The sequence below is a fragment of the Ammospiza nelsoni genome, chromosome 9, assembly GCF_027579445.1.
Source record: "Ammospiza nelsoni isolate bAmmNel1 chromosome 9, bAmmNel1.pri, whole genome shotgun sequence".
Taxonomy (NCBI): Eukaryota; Metazoa; Chordata; class Aves; order Passeriformes; family Passerellidae; genus Ammospiza; species Ammospiza nelsoni.
In genome coordinates this window covers 15,778,223-15,801,071 of record NC_080641.1, presented here as the reverse complement: position 1 = coordinate 15,801,071, position 22,849 = coordinate 15,778,223, and the positions used below count along the sequence as shown (strand labels likewise).

The 22,849-nt window shown below is 37.9% G+C and overlaps 1 protein-coding gene across 1 annotated transcript in view; it reads right to left on the bottom strand.

The window, feature by feature from the left end:
• The window catches only part of VAV3 (vav guanine nucleotide exchange factor 3), a 147,483-nt gene that overhangs the window by 108,469 nt on the left and 16,165 nt on the right, over positions 1 to 22,849 (bottom strand). The window contains exon 2 of the mRNA XM_059478257.1: positions 10,782 to 10,898. Coding sequence (XP_059334240.1) covers positions 10,782 to 10,898 — 117 coding nt within the window. The remainder of the gene's footprint in view (positions 1 to 10,781; positions 10,899 to 22,849) is intronic.

The following is a 22,849-nucleotide window of genomic DNA, read 5'->3' as shown; positions in this document are numbered from 1 at the left end:
AGGCAAGCATGGAAGAAGGAAAGCAGCAGTTCTGCTGCCCAGAGCATTCTGCTACTTGCTGTGTTATGGCTTTGTTAAGGCTGAAAGTGGCACCTTTTTCTAGTATTTAGCAGACTGTTCAAGACACCGTCTTGGATTAGTCACTTCCACAAGAGAAACAGACATAAGCAATTACCTAAAAGCCCCATAATTTGAATAGAAACATTCTCATACACTCCTGTTTAACTCTGTATCCAGCATCAGCATGGTTAATCTAATTAATAATACACACAAAGCAAGATTTAAAATCAGTTTAGTTGTGACTCCTACAGATTCCAAATTCATGCCACCCAATTGTGGGTGGCAAACCATCAAAAAAAAATCCAAAACCTAAATGTCAATTACCTTGCAAAAGTTCAAAAATCAAAGTACATGGTATGCTCAAGTTGCTAGCATTCAAATTCTCTCACTACATTTGGCTAGATGCTTGCAAGATATAAGAAAACTACTCTCTTCCCTGTGGTCTGAAAAAGAGATTAACTCATGTTCCAATTTGTTTGGTTTTATAAGAAAATGTTCATGGAAAGAGAGACAGCATTGAGAATTTTATATCAGCTGTCTGGTCTAGAACTCACTTTTTCCATGACGAAATAACATGATAAAATTTGATCGTAATATTAATATAAATAAAAATATTTATCCTAATTTAAAGCAACTTTGTACTAATTTGGCCAGGAAAAACCTGTTTGTTTTCTAATATGGTGTGATCATGCTTTTAACAAACATGTTTTTGCAACTGAGAAAAACCATCTTATATCCTTCCTCCAAGCTAGCATATATAAAAATGCAGACCTCACCACTTTGAAGACAGTATGATGACATTTCTAATCAGGTGGTTTAAGGACTTTCATTAACTTCAGTGAGTTAATTAAACTTCAAGATTCCTAATGAAGCTTGTCTACTAATACCCAGATTGCTTCTCACAGATGGTGTCCAACCACTATTTAAGGTACTCAGTTTGTCTCAACTTTCCTTTTAGTTAGCTGAGAAAGTCTAAGGGAGGTCCTCCCCAAATCAAAACACTAAAATTCAGTCTCAGAATAAACCCAGAACTACATCACTCAATATTTAGTAAAGCACATAAGTTCTACAAGAGGCTGCCATATACACAAGTGCTTAAATCTCAACAGATGTTTATGTACATATATATAGTACTTTTCAAACAAGCTGGTGGTGACCAAAAGATATGATAAACTCAGAAGAAATTGCAACAGCCAAGTAAACAGTCTTAAAAATGTGCACAGCTATTCTTGGCTAGCCACTTGTTTCAAACAGCCATTAATTTATTATTTATTATCTAAGCGAGGAAAGCATTTGAAAGAAAACTTGAAGGTAAAATAGATATTAAGAAATTGAGTCCTACTCCTTGTTCTGCTGTTTTTGAAGGCATGAATACATCACAGGGGATCACTCCACTGCATGGCAACTACAACCCTTTATCAGGACTTTGATAGTGATAATATTTAGACAAGTTAAGTCAACTGTCTGGACAGGGCTGCCACAAGCTTAGCACTGTGTCCCTTCCTCATGCCATGTTTTATTCTCCAAGGCTTCTGTCACCTCCTAGTTATCTCCCTCAGCCCAGACACAACTCCCAAGGTATGTTCAGGTACAGCAGTCAGAGGGCACACAGCGGGGGCTATGCCTCATACCACTCAGGAAGATCATTCTATTTTTGTCTATCACTGGAGGAGGAAAAAGCTACATTATGCCCTACTGAGTGACTGTGCAATCAACAGCATCTCTTTAAACTGCTGTGAGTTTTGGACAACAGTGAAGGCTGAATGGGAATTAGTGTAAAACTCCCCAACCCACCGGTGACCTACATTCAGTTTTTTGCTCTACTCTTCTTCAAGAGCACAGGCAGTAAACCCTCCCTCAAGTAATTTACATATTTCGGTTAAAAAATTGATTACATAATACACTGAATTATACAGCTCATATCAATTAGCCACTGCAGGAAACACACATCATGTCCTTCTACAATGTCACTGATGGAGTTTTGCTCCAATTAGTTCTACTTGAAAAACACCTTAAACCTTCCAGCAACTTAAAGCTGACTTGGGGAATAAATTTTACTTATGTGAAGTAGGCCTCAGTTGGCTTTTCCAAAGTAATTCTGTGAAGTGTTCCTTACATGTTCCCAGAACAAAATGGGATCCGGTTGAAGACCTAAATGCAACCTACTCAAACTTATATACAGCTCTAATTTGGCAATCATAATAAAGTTAAAATTTGTGTATGAAAATACGCTCAGAATAGTACATTCCAAAAATTCAAGCAATATCATTTTTCAGCCCCTTCAGCATGGTGCTGCATTACACAGTCTAACTATTGCCTAAGGCTCTTCACAGGCTGATCTAGAGACCCATGCAGGCATATCAGAGTTTTAAACTCTAACTGGATGAATACTAAGGCCTTATTTACTTGTAGAGGTTAGCAGTAGCTAAAGGGTGCGGTGCCATTTAATTTCACTTTTGCTAATAGTTTTATTTGCCAGTACTTTTATTTCCTCTGTAATAGTACTTTCTACTTAGCAACTGTCATTATTTACGACTGTTTCTAAACACATTGCCAAGTTTATCAGCTAATAGATTTATCATAAAATTTTACACTGAATGATTTACTTGTTGAATGGTTGGTTTGGAAATTAAGTCCTCACTGTTCAACTACCAATGTTTCACTTTTAAAATCTCGTGAAGGCATGAAAACACTAACAACTTCTTTAATAGAACTTTTCTAAATAAATCTCATTTCATACATCAAAGTTTCATGAACAACATCTAAGACTCAAAACCTATGATCCCACATTTCTGCTATAATACATTTTGAAAAAAAGAAAAAGCCATTTCCCTAAATGTTTCAGCGTTTACAGAGAAAGATGCATTAATTTTCTCAGCAAGATAGTCTTTGTGATCTCATCAAATACCATGTAAGCTTTTCGGATTTACAGATAAATAAATTGCAATACACTCTTCTGACATATTTTTCCATTACCCAGCTATTCAAGTATCCATGCTTTCCAAAGGCACGTGCCATTGACATTTATTCATATCAATTATTGTGTCAGAATTAAGAACCAGAGAACACAATTCTTGATCAGCAAACACTTCTCCAGCCTTGCCACCACCTCCAACAGTTTGCAAACATTTCTCATTAACTCATACCTATTTCCTTTTTATGAAATACTCAAACTGTGTTTCCTGCTGCAAACCATTCACTGCTGCTTTCACTTTCTACTGAAGCTGGACAGAAAAAGCAGTGAATGAATTTGCAAGCAGTCTAACAACCAGAGCATGCCTCAGGTTGAACAAACCCTGAGCTTTTTATACTTACAAAGAAACATGGTGCAACTACTGGAATTTCCACTCAAGTGCACTCCTGCTTTCCACAGACCTCCCAACCATACAGAGCTGCAGGCAGTCACCTCCTTGCCTGCTGGAAGAGGGGGATCTCTGCAGACTGAAAAATCCTGGCCTGCCTGGCTTTCCCCCAGCATAGGAACACTTCCCAGGTGTGGCCCAGGATGTCAGGAGCAGCTTCTCTTGAAGAATGCTCCTCATGCCTAGCTCTTCAAAGGAAATAACACTGGCTAGGTGATGGTTTAAACCACATCCCCCTAAGCTGCCAATTTGTGCCTCTCAGGGGGAGTCCAAGAGTAGCCCAATCACTCTGGTGGAGGTTCAGCACAGATGCCCTTCAATCATCTTTGAAACCCATGATAGAGAAGAGATGGAGGGAAGAAAGGCAGAAGGGAGAGAGAATGGCTAGAAGGCATCTTTCAGTACCTCAGATCATTCCAATGAAAAAAAAAAGGAGGCAAAAAAACAAATTTAGCAATTTTACTTAGTAACTCTCTAAATTCTTCCTTCTAGAACAGAGTAATAAAAGTAATAAAATTCATTACTTTACAAAAAAACTATGCATAATAATATATCAAGGTAATTGAACTACTGTTGTCTTCATTAACAAATACAATCAAAGACATTTGGCAAGCAACATGGGGATTGATAAATATTTCAAGTTGTTCAGTTTTCAACACCATTTTCATTTGTTTGCACTTCCCTGCCTCCTTATCTTCAATTTTGTCAAGATACAGTCAGCTAAGATGCAAAGTGAACTGCAGGAATCAATAAGAAAATCTGGGAAGAGTGCAAAACTCTGTATTCTAGGTAATCCATAGTGCTGCTTAGGTCAGCTTTTGCTCAGGCAAAAGGCCAGGCACAGAGGAACCACACTGAACATTAGGAAAGAACAGTTTACCAGCACCATAGTAATTAAGCTAAGCTTGATATAATCAAACCCCTTCATGGATAAACCAAAAAGAAACTGAATACTTTTTATTAGATCCTGCACAAAATCGTTTCCCATTTTAAATGGGGTGCCCACTTTACTACTGCTTTTGAATAAGGATCCTACTATATCTTGCACACAACCTTAGTTTCCTACTCTTCTTTGGCAGTGAACAATTTCACTATCACAGAAGAAAATGCACACACAAACCTCTTCAAAGTTGATATGAACTTCCTCTACAAATCACTAATTTATTACCTTCTGGTTTTATTTGTAGTTCATAATGTTCTTATTTAAACCAGTATTTGTAAATTTAGGAAGTCTGGATTTAGATGTCAGTTTCACCACCTTCTGGGTACTGAAATGCCTGTATTACAAGCACTACAAGGAATTAATAAAGTTTAAAAACATTTGTATAAACAAATGTGTGAGAAGATTTAAGTCTTAAAACCTGTTAAAGCTACGCATGCTTCAACCCTCCTCTTTCTCAAAAACTTTCACCTCAACACAAAATGTACACTACCAGAATTCCATGTTATGAGTTAAGTGTCCTCAAGATAGGTCAATCACACACAGACAACATTTGGACAAGGTGGTCTTAAAAACAAAGAAATGAGCACAGAAACTCAGCTTTATTCTCTCATATTAACAGTTGCTTGTTAACCTTAGCTTCATAACTGATAACATTTGCTGAAAAACTAACATGACTACATTATGGAACAGAAATATCCCAAACACTCTCTTGGATGAGAATTTTTCATTAATGATCAAATTAAATTAAAGTATTTGTGCTGCATTCAATGCTTTGTTATATGGTCAAACCCAAACATTATTGTTAACTTTTTCATCAATTGGAAGCCAACAATGCAACTTTAAAAGTTGTGACAGACCTGAAAGAAATTAATAAAACGCCATTTTCAAAGACCAGTGAGGTGATAGTCCACCAGTATTCTAGAACAGAAACATGCAAGACCATAACCCTGAAATATTCTGGCCTAAATACACATGCTCATGCAGAAGCTACAAGTTCTTGCTAATGCTATTAGGCTTATTGAAGATAAATGCCTAGACATTTGCAGACTACCTGGCAATGATCACTGCAACCAAGTGTTACAATTAATGACACTAAATTTATGTAGCATTGGTAACAGTCTCCCTGGTTACACCATGGCAAACCATTTCTGCAAGTTTTCAGGGACATTTCAGAAAGGTGGTTCATGAGCTATACCATGACTCACCCCACTTTTTCACTCACCTCAATGCTTTGCCCAAAACCATAATTTATGTTCTTTGGGGCTGGAAGTGATTTTTTTGCCATTTAAAGGATGATTTTAGGGAGTCTACTAAGTACTTGACTTTTTTTTTCATTTCTACACAAACAGCAGTGGTAACTAACAAAAAAGGTCCCTACATAGCAAGCATTTCAGCAGTTTTGCAACAGGCTAGTATCTTCTTGTACATTTTGTCTAAAGCATCTCCATGGAGAAGAAAGCTGAAACCTGTCCCTTTCTTCTGTTTTTTCCTTCCTCCACACATAGAAGTACATCTGGGAGAAGTTCAAGGGTCATTTATCCCAAACCAGTCCATCTCACTGAAATGCTACAATGAAAACAAGCTAGCTTCTTGAGCAAACCACCAAGAATTTTTTTGGAGTTTATTTTACAACTGAAAGAGCTCAGACGGTGAAGATACAGAGCTCGGCATTTAATGATAGGCTTGTTTTTATCAGTCCAATCTCTTCATTTTAGTATCTTCACAAAAATATACTATGCTTTGGCATGTTCTGCAGCTTTAATACAACTCTATGAGCATGAAGTGATCATCTTTTGCTCTATTATTCCACTGATTAAACTCAGCAAACAAAACATGAAACAACTGCAGATAATCAGAACTGTTTCACTTTTACTGAAGATTTTTTAGACACTTTTCCTGGAAGGATGTCTAATTTTTATAATAACAGTTGCTTTTTGTTGTGCTGTTTTTGGTGTGTGTATTTCACGCACATCTGTCCAATCTTCCTGGAATCCATTAAACCTGAGGGAATTCTAACACACTAGGATTCTCAACTTCAGCATGACTTTCTCCTGCATCAGTGCCCAGATTTCCTTTGCAGTAAGGGAGTGACTGAAATGATCACCAACTACGTGACTGGAGTATATGCAACTCAGTATTTTCCCAGCAGTTGCTTGTTTTCACATAAAGCAGCCTTTTAAGTGTCAGAGTAAGCTACACTAGGCATTGTTATATGCTTTTAAACAATTAGGTACTTATTTCATTGGTGGCACTTGATATTTGAGCTCCTTGTTTGTCTTTTTAAAATCACAATTGAATATTGTACATTATTTCTAGACATCTAATGCAGTATCCCTACAAGGGGGATTTCTATGTTTATATTAGATCAGTTATATCATGAAAACACTTCGTGCTCAGCTACACATTCTTTAGGAAATTTAAAAGCACAGCACACAAAGGGTGTTTTTCTGACACTTGCTGGACACCATTTCCCCCCACAGGACCCCAAACACAGCTCTCTGAATCCAGGGAGCATCTGTTGACATCAACACAACTAATCCTCAGATTCCCATTTCTGCAAGACATTAGTTACAAACTTCCTTCAGAGAATAGGGATAGCAACAATTTGTTGTGGTGCAGCAAGCAACAAAGGCTGCTGCTGGAGGAGTGTGCAGGGCTCAGAGCTCAAAGAACAAGTACCAACGGTGTTTGCTTATTCTGGCACACAGGTAGAAAGGAAGAACCTGACAGCCCTGAGGTAGTGAAAAATGACTCTCCAGCATGGAATTCAGAATGAAAACACTGTCTGGCACCTCCAGTGTGTGGGAGGGCATTTCATGCTCTGTCAGGAACTTAATGCAACAACACTGAAATTTACTGATAGAAAGGTGAATGAGTGGGAATGGGTGAATGACACAAAACTCCAAGAAAACCAAGCTATATATAGTTTTTTAAAGCACAACTTAAAGAACCTTCCTACTCCTGTGTAATGTAGCCCCTCTTTTTTCACCCACTGTCTAAAAATAAGAAACTGGGCTGTTATATTTTAAAGAGATGAAAACTCTAATCTTGTAACAGCTAATATCAATATTCATACAGAATGTACATTAAAAACACATGAGGTTACCTTCTTGCTATTTTCTTACCCTATTCTTTAGCTATTTACATGTTGCTACTTCAGCTTCACCTCTGATTCCCGTTCACTCCACATACACCCTTCTTTTTCTCTAATCAGTAAGAGATCAAAGTCTCTGAAGAGTGGAGCACAAAGTTCAAGTCAAATTTCCATACACTATGTCAAAGCATCTGGAAACAGCTCATTTACCTCTAACTAGTAAGTGCAAGCTTCACCATTACAACATTTTGTAACCAGTATTTCAAAAGGCTGTTAAAAGTCTTATGACTATATTGGCAGGATACAGCTGCTACTTCTACAATGCTCAGGGTTTGTCTGCCATTTTAAAGAGTTGAAAAATATCAGAATACTAAAAAAAAATAAAATTGGTTGCCCTAACCAGGTCTCTCACCTTATTTCTCCCCTTCAACCTTACTTCCTTGAAGGCACATTGTTCATTTACAGCTGACACATGGCTATTGTTCCCTCCACTAGCATGTTTAAATAGTCACTAAAGTCTTCATACTAAACAAAACATCCCATCTTAAGATAATAAATTCAATCGCAATTTCTTTATAAACTAAACTGAAACATTTCAAAGTCCCAGATAAGGGTTACAGAGACACTTCAGCAACAGTTTATTTATACCTCACCAGAACTAAGACATCTGAAGAGAGCTTCCAGTACACTGAAATGCATAAAAAGTAATGCACACACTCATCACATCACCTATTTGAGCAAGAGTTTAGAAAACAATAGTTTAAAATCATACTCCTCTCTTTGTTTACACCTGTAATCATTTTAAGATCATTCATATTTTGCACACATTTAGAGAGAGCAGTTTAAAGAACTTTTTTAGAAATGGCAGGATGACTTGCTTGCAGCAGCAGGAAAAATCTGCAGCACTATCTTTTTGGCTTTTTGCATACATACATCATCTGTTCAAGGAAGCTGGACATGTACAGCTGTATCACAGTTGTTATTCACAGGAAAATATAATGAAGGGGAAAGTTCAAAGCCAAGTGAAAAGCAAAGAACAACTTGAAAAAGATACACTTTCCTATTCTTACCACTGTTACTAACACTCAGAACTTCCAAAGTAGTAAATACATTATTAGATATGGAATTGAAATCCCATGCCACTTGAAGATATTTTCTGCTTACTGTACAAACAATACACTTAAAGGAACACAAATAACTCAGCACACCTCTTCTTTACTTGCAATTTTATTAATTCAATACAGTTACCATTTTTCCTTCCACTTCCATAGATGGCCTGAAACTCACAGCCCCTTTCAGAAGGTCACTATGTACTCATTTGCCCAGGCTATAAAACATACAGCTCAGCCCTTCTGAACTCTGCCTATGCCAAGCTCCACTTGAGCATGGCAAGGTTCCACACGAGCACCCAGTGGGAGCAACTCAGCAGCAGAGCCATCAGGCACCTGAAAGCTGCCCATGGCAAGGGCTGCACAGCCCTGTTCAACCCAGCATCTCCACCTCTGCTTGAGCAGCTGCTCCCACGCACAGGACTCATCTCATGAGAGAATCCCACACAGCAGCACCTCTCACATTTGTCACTGCAGTTTCACCTGATAGCTTTCCAAGAAAGGTGACCTAGACTAGAGAAGTCATTGCTTGGATGCACTACAAGTGGAAAACAAGTTCCAGGCATAATTAGTCTATTTGTGCTATACAGGGGCCACAAACAGTAAAAAAATCCATGTCTCAACATTCAAATTGACTTTGGGAAGAACAATTAAATAACATGGATGAAATACAGTTGTTAGTTTTTTTTTTAAACCAGTTATTTCTATTTAAGTAAAGTCATATTCCAAAATAAATTCTGTTAAAATTACATATCAACAGTACCAGAAACGTTTTTGGGTTAAATTCCCCATTAATTCAGAAACTGTTTTTGATGAGTATTCAATGATGCAGCAAGAATAATTTGCACTGTAAAACCTTTTTTTAAAACTAGACTGTAGTAAAAACAGGATATCTTTACATGGCACAAAATGAGAAACTTTCAGCAAGCAATTTTAACATGCAATAGGAAAAAAATTCCTTAGGCATAGGTATCAAAGGTTGAATCAAGCTTTGAGATATGACGTAAATACCTTAAATAGGACACGGCTAGTGCACACAAAACAATGAAATCCAGCAATTTTCAATTCCTCTGCTACTTGCACAATCAAAACAATAACAAATCTCATTTTTAATGAGCCAAATTTGTACAAAAGGACCATATTTTAATGAAATATCTTAAATATGATTTGTGAAGACAAGACATTTAGCAAAACTGAACAGGTGCAATTATCAAGTTATCTAATTTAATGCTCAAAAGACTTAAATCCAGACAAAAGATGGAGAAAAATAATTAGCTATTTTGGTTAATGATAATCACAGACCCATTTCAAACAATCACATTGCAGCCCTGATTCATTCTTGCACTCTTACATCACCTTTACCTCTATGTCTACTTATAAAAAGAAAAGTTTATAAAATTCAGATAGTAAAATTATGATCTCTTTAAAAAAGCAATAATGCTAAAGATAACACTAAATTTGAATAAATAACTATTTTTAGTGCTACTTCAGATTATTTTTAGACATTTTCCTGTGAAATTAGGTAATGATACTATGACTCAAAAGCAGAAACTGAAATTGAACTAAACATGTTGGCAATGACAGATCAAACAGTAGGAGGCTGAACAACAGACTGGAAAAAGCTTTACATGTAGAATAAGTAGTCAGACTTACAGAATACACAGTAAATATACTTTGTAAATATGAATAGTCACATTAACCTATCATAGCTGTGTCTCGAGCTTTACAGCAGGTTAGGAAAAAAAAAACAAGTAACCATCAAAAACTAATTGTACAAGGGCAAATTCTCTGGGTGAATTTCAAGCACCCGAGACTACAGAAAACATGTTCTGTGCCACCACATGGGCTCACAATGTACAGGCCCAGAGTTTCTGAATCCACACAACTTATGCCCAAGTGATTTCACCAGGCAGCAGTCACCCACAACTTATCTTCTTCCATTTCATTTCCCTTTAACTCAGCATCTTTGAAACCATTTATCTTGGCTTTTCACCTGCTCAGAACTTTCTTGCCAAGTATTTTTCCCTGCCCTTTTTTAGGCCCTCCAATACAAACCTACTTTTTCTGCTTTCGTAATCCTTCTCCACTATTTTTTCATAACTAATGCTCATACATTATTCACAACTTTTATATCACAGCTACCAAAAAATGTATTGTCTGTGCAAGCAGCAGAACAAAGGTGTTACTTGCGATACAATCAAGAGCATCCTTACCTTTCCAAAATCTCTCACATCAAACAAATCAAATGCTTCAAAAAGTTCACTTTTCTTCATTCCAAAGATTTCACAACATGCCGAAAGAAAAGTCCTTATATTCTTCAAGCAGAGAAACTAGGGGAAAGAAAACAGAAATGCCATGTGTCAAGTGTGTAAATTAGCAATATACATGCTCACTTTGGTCCCAAACACACCATGTAATTAACCAATACATTTAGTTCTAAGTGAGCACTTCCTCTATGCTGTGATCCTCCACTGGTCTTAATTCTGCCATAAACTGAATTCTCTCCAGAGTCTTAATTAACCAAATTCTGAGTAGACACTTTGCGAACAGGAACTATTTTCCCTCTTTTTACATAAACAAAAAGATGTGACAATGTGCTGCTAGATACATAATAATCTAAAGACAGCCTTACTTTTCAGCTCCCTATGGACAGCAAAGCAAAGAATGAAGCAAATAAGTTAGCTTTTAAAAAGTATATTAATATGCTGAAGTTATTATTCATGTATAAATCAATCATTTCATCTGTTAAATTCTAGTTTGAATGTTTAAGGAATGCATGTGCAGTGTTTTCACACACTAAAGACTTTGTGAATACATATTCTCCATCTGGCATAGAAGAGCAGATGAAGTTTGCAGTGAAGTCATTTAAATTTACGTAGCAGACATTTAAGATGCTCAGACCACCTTGAATTCCATACTGAATCAAAGGCAATTTCCCTCTAAGTTATCCACATGCATCAATGATCATCTGAGTCTGAAAAAGAATAAAGCCTCTGCCACAATGATCTCCTTAAAAGGCTTTTAATGGATTTTCCTGTGGATTGTTTTGTTTGCCATACCTTACCAGGCCAAAAGACAGCAACTGTCAAGAGCATCAGTAACTTCAGAGGGATAGCTAAAAAGGGGGATATGCACTCTTGATAACAATTAGCTCCATGAGGTGTTAGCACCTTGTGAGGACATCAGCTTCCTAAAGATGCTGCTGTAGTCTTATGAACCACAGCTAAAAAGCAAATACAATATTTATAAGCAGCAGCATTTCAAAGGACCCTGCACCACGCTTTGAATATGCATTTTAAAAGTACTGACACAGCAACTCAGTATTACTACAGAGTTTTGCATGTTTTAGCAGATTCATGAGGATCACTCACATTAGGATGGATTATAGAATTGCTATATATTACATCTTCCTGGTTTGATCAAAGCAGTATTTTTGATATTGAGTGTCACAGCTGTACCAATTCAACAGGCAGCCCTACTTCACATCTTACAGAGCTACCCAGTGAGGCACAGGAACAGAGGAGCACCTGACAGACCAGATTTACTGCAAGTGCACACATTTGAAAGCACTTATCAACAAGAGATGCTGCAAGAGCAGACAGCTCCAGTCAACGGCCATGGACATCAGGGCAGCCAACCAACTGCTCACAAAGCATCACAGAAACCATTCCTGTGCAACCCAAAGCTGCCAGGAGAGCACCTGTGACTGACCAGGGCCTCACCAACATTAAGGATTCCCAGCTGTGCTGGGTGGACCTGCAGCCTCCACCTTTTTCCCCCCTTTCCACGAGCATCTCCAGCATGCACCTCCCAGCTCTCACGGGGCAGTCATCGCTGGGCTACACACTGAGCTGCCCAAGGACAACGCTGTGTTTATGCCAGACTGCTTTTATGCCAAGTGCAATTTTAAGAATTAGTCGAGCTTGCTTAGTCAATGTGGCAAACATATCTGGTTTTGCAGTGATTATAATTTTGAAGTCAAAATTGCAAGGTTAGAAGGCCAACAGATGTTCAACATATGTGCTTCCTCCTCCATCACATAGGCAGAAAGAATCAGAAAATGAGCTGGTCTTTAAAATGAGGTTTAAAAACAAGATGGCCCATACCAAGTTATTATTGTTTTCTGCTGTATTTTTCCCCATAGTTTATTATTTTGCTTAAAAGCCATCAATGGCCACTAGGTTTGTCCAATGCACCATACTGATTCAACTTGAATACCCATCTATTTTCTTACGACAAAATTCTCAAAAATTTTCCAGTGATTTCCCACTGGAAAATTCAGCTGCCTTTTTGAAACCTAAGTTTTGAGCTTGTATTAGTTAGTGCTGAAGTCTCCCAGTGCAAAGAAAGCTTACAGCTGCATTAAATTGTTTACCTCTAAAGGGAACAAGAAGTTAAGGGAGAGACAGGAGCTGTCATGGGCCTAAAATCTGACCTAGATTTGCTAAAGAGCATTTTAGTGAGTTGCATTTAGCTTCTTAATATAGCTAAAAGAACCATTTAAGGGTTCAGCAGTTTTTCACAAACAAGATGTCCTCTCCCTTCAGCAAAACCTCTCCAGCTGTTCTTACCAGACATCTCCTACAATGAAAGTTAAATATGGCAGCATTTTTCCAACAAGATTTATTAGTTGCCTCTAAATTTAAAGAACTTTGAAGTAATTTTCTGACATCAGCGTTTTGTTTAAATTATTGTTACTATGAATTATAACTAAGCAGACTAGAAAGCATCTTACAAGAAATTACAAGCTCACATGTTTCCAAGGAAATGTTAAAGCACCAACACTCTAAGTAGTAAATCAAATTCTTTGGAATATTTTAACAGTAAGAATCTAATTCCTCATCTTCCTCTGCCCCTCTTTTTTTGCTTTTTAAATGCTAATTCATTAGCATGTATCATTATGTTAAGCAGGTTTAAGCTAATTATGATTTAATATCAATAGCCATATAACACATAACATGTCTTGCAAACTCTAGAAACCAATGGTAAGCATCTGTCAAACCTGCCTGTGCTTGAGATGGGAGCACATCATCACTGAGTGTGTGCCAGGCAGTGCCTTCAGCAGGAGAGGTGTCCTGACATCACAGTCTAACCCCTTGCAACTTCAAAGACTGATTAGTGAGTTTGAGTTGGCCCTATGATGATTCCATGTCCATTGGTTTTCTCTTGTAAAATCAAAATGAAATTCTTAATACTATTAAGGTAACCACAGCAGCTACAAGGATAAAGCTGCAAAACTACTAGAACCAAAAGCATATTCATATTTAAATGAATCCATTTTGCAGTACAATATATGAAAAAGTCTTTTTAAAACCCCTTGTTATGTGCTGCTAATGTTTCAGAAAAATTATTTGATTACATTACCCAGAAAACTTTCAGAATTCTCTCCAAAACTTTATATTGCAATCTTCTAAAGAAACAGTGTGCCTCATTGACAACAAAGGCTTTTATCACTGCAGTTATTGTATGAAGATGTAAAGATTAGTAAGAGAAGCCTCCAAATTAAAAAAGAGCATACTGCTAAAATCTAGGAAGTTCTATAAAAGACAACCTTCCTCACAGAAAAAGGCACCATCACTCTGCGGCCTCTCATTAGTAAGTACAGTCCTCAGGATATTTGGAAGCCTACTGCATTATTGTGTTTCTTTTTTGAAAAGAAAACATAGTTCAGCACACCACAAGGGAGATCGTTAGAGCAGCTGGGTACCCAGTTTTCAGAGATGCAAGGAGAGCTAAACCTCACTCAAAGTCTCCTCCACAGGAAACACTGTCTTGCAGTACAAGAACTGGTCTCCATTAAAAAAAATAACATAACTTAAAAACATTCCCTTGGAATAGTTCATTATGCATTTTTTCTCCCTTTTTTAAACTACATGGCTTACACTACAGTAGTCCAGAATTCTCAGTTCACAGATCAGTACAATATTGCAGTAGGGTAGTATAAGCCATGAGCACAAAAAAGTTGACACTAGTGAGAAATTCAACTTCTCTCTTGCTGATCCACAGACATGCCTTGAGAGGAGACTATATCCAGCACCAGAGACAGATGGACAGAAATCACAACCCATCCCCATTCTGTGGTTCTGTGACGGGGGCTCAGGAGCCTGAACACACTTTTCAGTATTAACAGCTACAGATTATGAAAACATTTCTAAAACATTCTACTGTTTCAGTTCTACATAACGCAGCCACTGTCAGGGCTGCTGAAATGGTCTAACTCCTGTGATAAACCACTGTGGGTTTATGGAATAGGTTCTAGTGGCCTCTGGTCTGTTCCACACTGAATGTAATTTTGCAAGAGGCACTAACTAACAGCATTTATTGAAATGACAGGCAAGTTTGGGGAAAAAAGTAGGTCTCCCACCTTAAAAAAGCAGGTGTGGTTTATATAATTGGGACTGTATTTGTCTGAAGCTTAAACACAAGACAATGGGCAAATCAAATTATACTAGGTCCCACAGAAATAGTACACTGTTTTCTCCCACAATATTTGCCACTTCACACAAAAACATTTGTTTGAAGCTTTTTCCACACAGAACATTGTTGTGTGCACTGACAGAAAGGCACAGAACTATTTCACAAAGGGTACTGATAGAAATGACTAATTGGATACTAAAAGCACAGGCAGGTCTGAAGCTGCCCACAGGGAAGAAGGATTTCTCAAACCAGACCTTTAATGAAGTGAAAGATGAAATGCAAAAGAAAAAATGGGGGGGGGGAAATCATATAACCTCTATTCCCATAATCTAAGAGGTATTTCTCAAAAAATATATTTTGGCACTGAAGTACTTCAATGGAATAAAGGTCTTTTTGATACAGACCATAATATTCAGTATCTAGACGTATCCTTTGTACTAAAAGCACTTCTACAGGCATTCAGAAATCAACACAAAGAGCTCTGAAGATCAAATTGTGCCACAAGACATTTAATGAAATTCCAACAGAGCAACACCCATCAGGGGAGTGAAAACTGAAAGGCCAAGAAATGACAAGTATTCAGGAAAGACAGAGTTCTAATTCACTTTTTTTATTATTTTAATTACCAATAGTGGGAAGGAGGAAAAAAGCTGTTTGTATTTGTTTCAACCTCCACCTCCTTTCTATGATGATGATTGAGTCACAAGCACAGATATTCAGTCACAAGCCTGGGAAGCTGGCAGCTCCCTTGTCTGGATCGGCCATCCACACTGCCTAAAGACAAACTAGGAACATACTGAAGCCTGAGTTATCTAAGGCAGTCTAAACAGATGCTAGGCTATAAGGGGTATTAAATCCAGACTGGATCACTGTCACTTATTGACAGGAAAGGTGGTTTTTTTTTCCCCCCAGTGTGATTCACTTTTGCTGGCATGGAATACTCATCCCTTCAACACTGCACTTCACAGGTTTTCGTGCTTGTTGAGTTCCCAGCCCCACACAGACTTCAGGAGGCTCCCAATAACTGCAAAGAGAATGAGACCAGTTGCTCCAAGCCGCCATCATGTAGAAGCTATAATAAAAGAGTAAAAAACATAGAAAAGGGACTCTACTTAGCCCATTTCTCACTAAATACACTTCATACCCTGTGGAAGAAACAAGGCATGCCAACCACACATAGTCTTGAAATCTTCCCCTCCTATTCCTCCTCTAAATGGCAGCACTTTATAAACTACACGGCTGCAGCAATTTGTCGTTGCCTTACCTTTAAAGAGCCTTCTATGCAAAACCAAAAAGTAATGGCATTTTACATTACAGCATGTTACAGCAAAAATAGTTGAGGAAAGGTCAGGCTTTGAAAACACATATATAAAAGAAGCAATGAGAGGAGCAAATTTGGCTTCAATTGACACATCTCAGAAGGTACAATTGCTTTGTTTTTTCAATTGTGAAATACTGATGTTACATGCAAGGAAGCATATTCAAGTTTGTCAATATGTGAGGTTTTTCTATTGGTTATTTATGTTCTTAGAAAAGCAGAATTAAACAAGAATAGAAGTCAGAAGAACAGAAAAGCAAATCATTGCCATAACACTTAAATGCACTTTCTACACCCTCAGTGCTTACGACAAAACATGAGCTCCTGACCTTTCCTATCTGTTCCTGGAATGATGATGAGAACAGATTAGCTAGGAATCTCTTTTTTTTTTCCCCACTCTGTTCATGAGAATACATGCAAAAAGGAAAATGCTGCACTTATACCTGTTAAGCAAGAGGAGAAAGGCAAACATTTCCATAATGGATTTAACTGGAAGAATTGCTTTTGTACATTCTGTCACCAAGATTGATAAGTGCAAGTTGTTTCAGTGAAAGAAAGCATTGAAACAGAACTTGTTCCCTCAAAATTTCCTTCAAGAAGTTGATTCATGCCCTGAGGGTTGCAGATTCCTGTCTTCTCACTTGTTCCATTTGCATTGGTATTTGTTGCAACAACTGTGCTGACAGGAACAGCATCAACTTCATTAAAATGCTGTTCAAATCCTGCTGAGTCTGAATCTGAGAGAGATCCCAGTACTTGCTACCATGAGCAAACAGCACCATCACCTCTAGTCACCAAGCCAAAGTTACACAGCAGCAAGACCAAAACTGTACCATGAACCTGCACACATAAAAGAGCAACAGTAACTACAGATAAAGATCCAAGGGTTTCATCAGTGCCTACACAGTGTGCATGCACAGCAAACTTCCAGCTTCCTTACAATTCTTTCAGCCACATCCCATAAAGGGAGAAAATCAGTTACTTAGAGATACAGCTGCTCGTATATCAAGAGCTCCTTTCCATAAGCCAGGCTGGACAGTTCCCCATCACATGCCATCTTTGACAGAACAATCCCAAAAGGAGGGTTATTAAAATAGGAGCACGTTATACTTCTAACTAGATGTCACAATTATTTTCTTTTTACTATCTGCATGTTAATTAACACCAGATTACTAGATACTCAGACAAAGCCCCACTGTGATACTGACAGAATTGTACAGTCAGGGTTAACAATTCAACACAGAAATCATTCCTGGCTCTTCACAGATTTCAGCAGCCAAAGTACATTAGATTAGTTCTGCTCTGCCAAAAGGAATAATTATCACTATATGCAGTAAAAAATAGCTGTAATGATTTCTAAGTGAATGAAGGGACCCACTGATGAAGTCTTAATTCAACTTCTATTAATGTCTTTTCATAAGCCAGCAGGAGAGAAAAGAGCAATGTCAGACTCAGGAATGGCATTTGTAACATTTTTCTTGTTCACATGTGTGCAGCTTTTCTTGGAAAAATCTTTAAAGCTGGAGTCTTACTAAATGAAGGCAAAAGGGCCATAAGGAATTTACAGAGCAAGACAACACAAGAGGATGAGTAATCCTCTTTTCAATAAGCAAATGAAAGCTAGCAGGCAAGTAAGCATTATTCTTAGATAAAAATCTATTAACTTGCAAATTACAGTTAAAAAAGAAACTAACACACACAGGAAGAGCACGTCACTCACATCAAAGGAATTCAGTTTTACATTCTGCATTTGACCTCTTGTTCAGCAAACCACCTCAATCATTTAGAGGATCAATATTTCTAAAGCCCTAAGCAGAAGCAAACCAAGCAAATGTTAAATACCTCCCAAACTTTGCTCTCAAAAAGCCACAAAGCAGGTACACTAATAAATATGGAGGAGACAGCACACTGAGCTCTTTGTAGAGTTGCTTGAGGTTCTGATAGCATTACATAACTGAAGCATTTTACTAGGAAATGTGCTATGCAAAGAAGAACAGACACCTTAATTCATAGCATTAAGGAGCAGCCTGGGAGACCTGTAGTGTTATTACCTTTCCAGATGTGGGCATTCTTTGAAGGCCTGCACAACACAAGATGCTGTATGAACTATAAAACGAATTAAATTCCTCTGAACCACTGCTAACACTGTATGAATATTAATAGCATGTTCTTTATTTGCTCACTTAATGTAGTAATTAAATATTCATAGGAAAGCTCTTAAAATTCCTAACTGACTACTATTCAATTGTGTCTATCACATTTTGGCTTGAGTATGAAGTTTTGTTTATGTATGTTTGCTCTTCTCTGTGCTTCAAAGAAAGAAAATGGAAATTGAAACTTGGAAAAGAGCTGAGGAAGCACAAAGGATGCTCCACTTCCATTAATACTGATACAGAGTGAATAGAGGGCAGAGAAAGAAGTTCAAGACTTTTTATACATTACTAACTCTCTCCTTGGCATTAAAGCATTGGTTGAGCAAGTGAGAGCAAAGAGACATGGAAATTCTCTGTGCCCTGAAGTCAAGTGCTCCCACAAGCCATGAAACTGGCAATACATGGGAACACTTAGATCATCAAGCCCCCACTACAGGAATTCCCTGAAAGTAACTGGCAAGAAACGGAATGGGAGAACTCAGGACAGCACCCTGTTGCAAAGAGCAGTTTTTACAGTAGCCATTGGTTCCCCACTAGCAAGACTTAACTAAATCTACTCTGCAGTATCTTGTCAAAAAATCAGCAGCTGGAACACAGTACTAAACACATGAAGCACAAAGAGATGGGCTAGGGATATCCTGTGCTTGGTTACCTTTTCAAATAAGTAGCCCTATCTGTCATATGTCCCAAAGCTGCATCTCTAAAATGTCTTTCAACAAAGATCTGAGTGTTTTACAAGCAAATGCAAAAAGGAGGAGGGCAAAGGGAACATGGAAAATAGTCCTAAGGAGAACATGAATAGGAGGAAAACAACAAGGAAATGAAAAGAGGACTCCAGGAAAAGGAACAGGAAAGGAGCAGACACACACTACAACAAAAAGTTTAAAAAAGAAAATCAAAATAGACTAAAAGAGAGATCCAGGAGCAAAGAGCACTGAAATAATAAAATACTTGATTGATTGATTGATTGATTGTCTGAGACATGAAATAAAAGCCAAACACAAGAAAATAATGTGTTAAAATTTTGGTGTTAAAATGCTGCAGGCAAAACTGTTTATGAAAGCGCCATTTAAAGTAAGACTAGTCACTGTCCCATAAGGTGTACTTAAAATTGTAACATGGAAAACTGCTTCTGTAAATGACAAAACTGTTCAGGACACTGATTTACTACTTGGATTGTCATTGGTCCCAACACAAGCTTTCTAAACACTCAACATGTCAACTTAGCTGATGAAATATTAGTAGTTTTCAGAAACCTCAAAACCTATACCTACCTAAAGGAGTTAAACTTATTGTAGGGCAGGGGGGAACCCTGAAGCCTCCAGCTTAACTAATACATTTAAACAGCAAAAGGAATGCTAAGCCTCAAACTAATTAGCTCTCAACACTTTTACAATCAGAGAAAATAAAAATTATATTCACACTGAAACCATGAAAAACCTTACAGCAACAGTATGAAACACAGATCTTCGCATCTGTGCAAGAGAGAACACCCAACACATCTGTTCCATGTTGTTAGTTTGGCACACTACAGAGCTGCTTCCATTGTATCTTGGTATCTTTTATTCATGACTGTGCTTGGTTTTTACCAAGTCTCTAACGTTAGCACAATAACACAAGACCACCTCTTACTTTCCCTATACCTGTGCAAGGGAAATAAATATTGGGGTGAGCCCTGAATGAGCCCAATGAAGGTGTGACACAAAGCTGCCTGGTGTGACACATGAGCTAGAGGCCGATAATTCACTGGGGGATCCACACCTGACTTCAGCTCCATTGCAGGAACACAATCCCTTTTGCTTATTTCTACCCCACACCTAAAAGTAAGAGCACCATTGAATTCACCATCTCAGCTGGATCTTCCTGGTGAATAACTTGTGGCTGTAGTGCCCTGAACACAGGCCCTACAAGCCAGCCCTGGACCTCGACTACATAATCCCTTTACAAATAACTACAGTGTGGGTTCAAGGGCATGTTTAAGTTAGCATGTACTAACTTGTTCTTTTCTGAGCACTTAGATTCTCAAAAGGTGTCAGCACTAAATCCTGCATGGAAATTCCACACACCTGGGGAGGGGAGGGGGTGCTGACAACCTACACAGGGTTGTCAGTTCCTACTAAAGGTAAATCTAGTCCCAATAACTCCTATGCTTTTCCATTTCTTACCAGCAGATACAGATCACATACTAGGTCTTTGATTTCCACGAGGAAGGAACAATATTCTTATTAACAGTCTTTACTGTTAACATGCATCATTCATTAAATACTTTAAATGTTTTCTCAAATTGCATATGTGTATTCTTTTCCAAATTCTTAAGGTCATGGAACAAATTCCTACAAGACCTTAAGGATGCAAGTACAGCCCTCTACAAATTGCCCAATATGAATCTGACTGTCCTCTAGTTACCTATTTTAAAAATCCGCTGTTCTATTTTTGCTGGCGTGTCACTTCAGGTTTGCAGTTTATTAGACCATTCTCTCCATGGCAAGGACAGGGGTTTCCAATATATTCAGAGAATACTTCAAGGATTGCAAGTCAATTAAGTAGAACAGGTAAGTCCAGAAGCCCAAACCACAAACCAGTGGGAATAGCCATGAATTGAAATCAAACTCCAAAAATAAATTTGCAGGATTTGAGGCAAAAACTCAGTGGCTGGATAGTGTACTGACTATCTTTTTACATTTTACATTTTTATTTGAAATGTTCTCTGGAGCGTCAACATACTGACCTGCCACCAAATGCCATCCTTCCTGCATTGAGTGCCATATAGTGGCATCTCAGAAGTGCTACCTAGCACTTCCACTGGACAACCCCTCTGTTTCCACACTAGAAAGGATAGCAAATAATCTTCTCTTCTCTAGGCCTCTCTTAGTTTCCCTCCCTATGTTGCCTCTTGCCAAAAGCTGACAAATTCTTCATTTTCTGTTGCTTGTTTAATACAATCAAAAACCTCTACTGCCCTCGTCTGAACTTCTTGCATTTCATTGCATCCTTCTTAAAACAGAAGACTACAACTACAGATTACTGGAGTACTGTGGTTTATGCAGCAGACTACAATGGCATAATGAGCCATAATGCATAACAGCATAATGAATGTTTGGGGCACAAACAAGCTTCAGCACATGCATTTTGCAAAATTCCCTGGGTACTACATCCTTCACTGCTCCCTATGGGAACAGAGTACTATTCTGAACAATCTGGTCTGGATGTCAATGGTGAAGTAGATGAAACAGTGGTTTGATCCACAGCTGCAATTCCTGTGATAAATAGCACACAACCATTAAGAGTTCTCAACTCCCAAAAATTCTGAGGGAACAGGCAATTAAAATACAAATCTAAAAATGTAGAACTAACATCTTGTTTGTACCCACAACTGTTTCCCACCGTGACACTCTGAAATCCAGCCCGTGTTAAGCAAACTGCACTTCATTTGTTCAGTGACATGCAAGCCTCCTAATTAGGGGGTTCAAGTGAAGTATCTAGATAGCACAAGAATTCGTAAGTTTCAGAACCTTAATTTACACCACCAACTTAAAAACAGATGAATCTTTGTGAAACTGCAGTAGGCTTCCTTCCTTAAGAAGGCTGACAAACAGTGAAAGAAAGGTTCAGTGGACATAAAACATTCCACTTGTACACCATTATAGGCACTTGCTGTCTAAAAGGCTGCATTCACTCCCTCCAAGCTGCCTGCCAAAATGAAACACATCATTGAAGGCAACAGAAATTTGTGTGGGAGATGCGTCAAAATTGCATAAATCCCTACTTCCACTAGTATGAATTAACAGCTGTGATCATCTCAGCAGAGGCAAGTAAGTGGATGCTCATAGAAATTCACCTGTCACCTCTATATGTGTCCCATTTCATGTGACAGCTAAATGAACTGATACCTTGGTCTCACAATAACAGTTAAGGTACACCAAGAAATGGTCCAAAACTTCATTTCAAAGAACGTCAATTTGGAATCTCACAGAGTAAAATAAAAATGAGCATGGTCTCACGGGAAAGAGGATTTATGAAAATGTGAAAAGAAAAAAATTAAAATCCTAGAGCACAAGTGAGTATTTGTAATAGCCTAAAATAATCAAATTGTGAATAAACCAAATACATTGAAACCTGAGCAGCAGAGTATAATTTAGCATCATCTGGACTCTTAGTCCGCTGAGCAATTTGATGCAGGGTTTCAAATGGAGTATGTGAGCACCAGTGAGAAGTCTACGTTACTGAACAATACTATGTGCTGAGTCTTAAGATATAATATCATATTTTTCTATAATCCAATTAAGAAAACTGTTCTTAAATTACCATAACATAGATGGTTGTTTCAAGCAGCTCATTATAAACAACATGAAGGCAGGCTCAGTAAAGAGCCCAACATAACTGTGACTAGATA